Below are 4,995 nucleotides of genomic sequence, written 5' to 3'. Positions count from 1 at the left end.
AAAGATATATGATATGCTCGGTTATTTATGAAATTCATCTTAATTTTAGTTTTTTTTTTCAATTTGGCACTGTTCAATGCACCCGGGTAAATGTAACTGACCTATACATTATCTTATATAGAAATTATATAAGAAGAATTTATTTAATTTCAAAAATATATCTGCGTTTTCTGAGCGCGAGTCAAAATCTAGTTATATTTTATAAACCTATTATATACGTAGAATCAGTCTAGGGTAAGGAAATAAGGTTACAAGGGATGTGATAGACCAAAAAACTAGTGGAATATGATAGTTAACTATAGATTTTATATTTATCCATTGCGTCATTGATTGATATCTCAATTTTGTTTTGGAAAAATGTTTCTCAGCTACACGATGTTTACTAAAATATGGTGGAAACCATCCAATGTATGAAAATGTGTCAATAACTACACCAAGTTTATGTTAATACCTGCCACATATACGAAGTAAATAATTATATGGTGGCAACATCATAATCGGATTTAATCGATTTTAGTTAAAATTAATGGAGTCAATCCTTAATATATCAAAATTAAACCCCAATTAACAAAACCCGACCGGACCAGCTTCTGAACCCGACCCGTGGTCAACTTAAGTCACCTGCATTCATCAAATCGAAAATTATGGTTCATAACAAAGAAATAAAAAGGAAACAAAGAGTGATAGAGTGAGAGATATAGAATTGGGTGGAGGATCCAACAATAAGCGAAGGGGCAAGGCAAGTGAAGGCAATGTGCTTTGTTTTGTGGGTTACTGGCGAAAATATCTCAGGACATGCAAAAATCCGGGTCGAAGGTTCTATGGATGTGAACGAATCAAGGTACAACACATGTGTTTTCTGTATATGTTGACTTGGAGTCTTCGTTTGTAAGTTCTTAATGTTTCCTTTGTGTTAGCGTGGAGGTGAATGCAAAATTTTTCAATGGTTTGATGAGGAAAAGACTTTTGGATGGCAAAAAAAAGCTTTGATTGAAGCTAGAAACAAAATTCGCGAGAAGAACAAAACCATTGCACAATTGAAAAAAGACAATTTCAGAGCTTAGAAGTAATTTGGTGAAAAAAAGAAGAGGCAGAAGAAGACATCATTAACAGCTTTCTTAAGCTCTAAAGTACTTATTGTAATGCTTAAGAAATCTTATTGTCCTTATAAATCTTTGTAACGGTTTGAACTTCTTTGTAATGCTTTGAACATCAACTGAATTTTCATTCAAAATAGAGTTTGAAGTCATTGTTTTAACATCTAAAATAGGCGACTTGTCATACATAACAAGAGCAATATCATAACATTCACAATAAGAGACATTTTCGAACACTAAAAGGTCATATCCGAAGACCAAAGAAGACACCTAAAAACAAAAAAAAGACAGCCGAGAGAAGTCAAGTCAGGTATTATAGCATTCGTTTTCCTTTTGTTTTCCTCTACATTATCAAACAAAGGTTTCTTGTCCAAGATGTCTTCATATGGTAACTTGTACCACATTTTCTCCATAATACCTTTCTAAATCATCTCCTTCGTTACGTCTTCAAAGATTACTATACCATCAACTACAAACTGCTCCAAAAGACCATTCACAAAATTCAACTTTCCATCTTCAAATGTGAATACACCCGAATGAAAGAAATTGATCACTGACACTGGATCACTGTCATCAAATAGATCACACAAAAATTGATTATAAAGATATCACTAGATCATAAACAAACCAAAACAGTTCGCATGCATTATGTCGAACAACTTATGTGCATGATTTTTCGAAAGTACAAAACCAAAGAATTTTTACCTCATTGTGATTCCCAGAACGCTTCACCCTCTTCCTCTAACTGAATCTCCAGAAGCCACACTATCGCAAACGAATTACTCCAATGACGCTTCTTAAAACCCGATTTTACATTTTTCCCACTCCCCACATCTATTTTAAAGAATGAAAACGAAATTAGGTGCTCGATTTGTAATTTCTCTCAATCCCTTTCACTTGATCTCTTAGGTGCTCGATTTGTAATTTCTCTCAATCTCTTTCACTTGATCTCTCTGTCTCTGTCCCTCTCTCTGTGTGTTAGAAACCCCCAAATCGATTTTGCTTTACAAATCCTAACGATTTCGTGTCTGTTTTTTCGGGTTAAGACGAGGTTTCTGTGTGCGGGTTGGGTTAATTAGGTTGGGTCGGGTTGTTTGGTTTAAATTAAGTTTATTTTAATTACGGATTAACCCCATTAATTTATGCTATATCGATTAAATCTGATTACGATGTTGTCAACATATGGTATATATATGGTATGCATTAACATAATCTTGGTGTAGTTATTGGTACATTTTCATACATTGAATGGTTTTCATTATATTAGACAAAAAATCGTGTAATTGAAACTTTTTTTTCTTTTTTTTTTCTTTTCTGGAATATTGCTTTGATAAACTTTGATAGATCATGAGTTATGTGTACGGATGTAAAATATCTTATATATTAAAACAGAAGTCACAACCTTAATTTATGTGTGATATTTTTAAAAAATAGATTTAATGGACCTATTTCTAAAAAGTCATATTACATTTAATCTCTAATCTTATCATTTAAATTTTGGGTCTACCAGAAATTTTACTGGGCTATCAATAATTAGATTTAAACAATAGATGATTCATTAGATTTATAGATAGTACAAATTAGATAGATATAATTTAATGTTGTAATACTATACCTCCATATGTTAAATATTTGTCGATGTTAACTTTTAAAATTATAAAGATTTTTTTTAAATAACAAAAATTATATTATCTAACAATGATTAATCTTTACTACCTTAAACCAATGAAAACAAATTTTAAACTATATAGTTTATTTTAAAAATTAAACAAAAATTAAATGTTTAATTATTTACTCGATAATATAAATCTATGAAGCAAAAATTTTAATTTTTTAAAAACTTTATAAATTTGTGAAATGTTACAATATCTTTGAATATGACAATAAAACAATATTTTACTAATCTTTATATATATAATTACAATTTTAACAATGAAATAACAATCTGAAAAATATATATATATAGAAGAAGATACAAATACATCTAAAAGTTTGAAACAATCTATTCAATGAAAAATATATACCGTAAACTTATTATGTTTTAAAAATTGATAGACACATATATATTATAATATATACTAATTTAAAATTGAAAACAAAATATTTATATAAAAATAATGAAAACAAAAATCCGCGCATCCGCGCGGATTGAAATCTAGTTGCGGAATTAATTTTTGTGGCTAGAATGCTTTTAGAGTTTCCACGATTAAAAAGAAAAACTGATCTTATAAAAAAGTAAAAGTAAAGTAAAATATCACTGATTGAAAAATATAATATGAAGGAGTTGAGTGCGATTCAAGATCTCTGCATTGATCAGACCCGATAAAATCACAATTTTCAACGGAAAGTAGTCTATTATCATCTGTAGCACGACGACACCTGTTTTTGTCTGTTATGATACATAAGGGACACGTTTATAGTAGAGATCATCATCAGATCTCACCGACCTTATTCAGATCTTTTCATTCGAAATTTCTTGTTTATTCCCCCGGACGTATCGTTTCTTTCTTCTTTCAAGTGAACATGACCGTAGTCTGTAGATAAAATATCTACGACAGTGTTACCACAAAATACTCTATGCTCAGTTTACTCTCGTGGTCGTGAACCCACAGAAAAACCCATGAGCCCAAAACCATCTCCCTCCCGTGGTGTATATAACCGCGTCCAACCAGAAACCCTAAAGACTCCCACCAAAAACATCACCGGAGAATCTGACGGCGGCTTAGCACCGACGGCTATTGCCAAAAGATTGTTTATCTTCTTGGGGTATTTTACATACCTTTGGAAGAAACACAACTCTTTTGCGGTAGCTAAAAGCTAAGCTGGGTCAGTATAACACATATTTTATAAGTACTGCACTATCTAAAATAACACAATGGCAGCTGCTCGTTCACTCTCCGCTGGGGTTAAATCTCTTTACTCCGCCGTATCCCACAACTTTTCTGGTTCCATTGTCTTGAGGTACTTTTATTTAAAGTGATCCGTTTTTATTTACTTAGATCATGCACTCTCTTATATTCCGACTGAAAAAGGTTAAATTCTGTAATGAGAAAAACGAAATGTAAATTTTAATTTAATTATAAATACTGATTATGTTTAATCTGTACGGCTACAGATTTGATATATCATATGATCACTCAGATCTAGTTTTTACTATAAAAAATGCATGATATAGATCACTTTATTACGTTTTTCACCTTTTCATTATATCATCTAGCTCTTCTATCTTTGGCAAAATGTAAAAGTCAATTTCAAATCTAAAAAAACTGTAAAAGTCGTGAAAATAATTTTATAAATTGTTGTCGTATTCTTGTCGGATTCAGGAGGAGTTACGTTGCGACAGTACCAGGATTTGGTAAGGGAGGTTCCACAAGAGTTACGGTGGGAAAGTTGGAACAAAGAGCAAATCAAGAGGCAGAGTCTGCGTGGGCCCCGGATCCAGTCACGGGATACTACAGACCATTTAACCGTGCGGATGAGATTGATCCAGCGGAGCTCCGTGAGATGCTTTTGAAAAACAAAGCCAAGCCTTTATGAGAAATTCAATTCGTTGGTTCCACTAGACTATGTTGTAGGGGATTATTATGATTCCCGTTTTCTTGTTATGTTTTTGTCTTAAAGATCTATCTTGATTAAAGTAAAATAAAGATACTTATATCCTACGTTGCATTAAATTGGAGACGGATGGAAAAAGCAGGGGTTTTGGCCGGTTTTACTACTATTAGATTTGAACAAATGACTCTCGCCGTATGAAAGCGATATTCTAACTGGGTTTTGTTTTGGTAGAACCAAAAGGTAGGTCAATTCCAGCCTCCAAACCAATATCTTGAAATTAATTCATCAGATTGATGATAAAATACACGGACGTTCTAGTGGCCATTATGCACTTGCTCGATCA

General features: G+C 32.3%; 1 protein-coding gene and 1 long non-coding RNA gene across 2 annotated transcripts; one reads left to right on the top strand and one right to left on the bottom strand.

Annotated features, from left to right (window-relative positions):
* Positions 1-1,252: 1,252 nt before the first annotated feature.
* Positions 1,253-2,156, bottom strand: LOC106295723. Its single transcript, XR_001261042.1, has 2 exons — positions 1,803-2,156; positions 1,253-1,664 (listed from the first exon to the last, which is right to left on the bottom strand). It is a non-coding gene; the product is annotated as an uncharacterized LOC106295723 (long non-coding RNA).
* Positions 2,157-3,576: 1,420 nt separating this feature from the next.
* Positions 3,577-4,749, top strand: LOC106297308 (late embryogenesis abundant protein Lea5). Its single transcript, XM_013733578.1, has 2 exons — positions 3,577-4,058; positions 4,421-4,749. The coding sequence occupies exons 1-2, from the start codon at positions 3,973-3,975 to the stop codon at positions 4,632-4,634; spliced, it is 300 nt and encodes a 99-aa protein (XP_013589032.1). The 5' UTR covers positions 3,577-3,972; the 3' UTR covers positions 4,635-4,749.
* Positions 4,750-4,995: the final 246 nt, after the last annotated feature.

The sequence above is a fragment of the Brassica oleracea genome, chromosome C1 (genome assembly GCF_000695525.1).
Source record: "Brassica oleracea var. oleracea cultivar TO1000 chromosome C1, BOL, whole genome shotgun sequence".
Lineage (NCBI taxonomy): Eukaryota > Viridiplantae > Streptophyta > Magnoliopsida > Brassicales > Brassicaceae > Brassica > Brassica oleracea.
This window is presented reverse-complemented; position numbering and strand designations above follow the sequence as displayed.

Coding starts and splice junctions, on each gene's coding strand:
- LOC106297308 (XM_013733578.1), top strand. CDS start 3,973: ATGGCAGCTGCTCGTTCACTCTCCGCTGGGGTTAAATCTCTTTACTCC. Junction 4,059..4,420: donor TCTGGTTCCATTGTCTTGAG/GTACTTTTATTT, acceptor TGTCGGATTCAG/GAGGAGTTACGTTGCGACAG.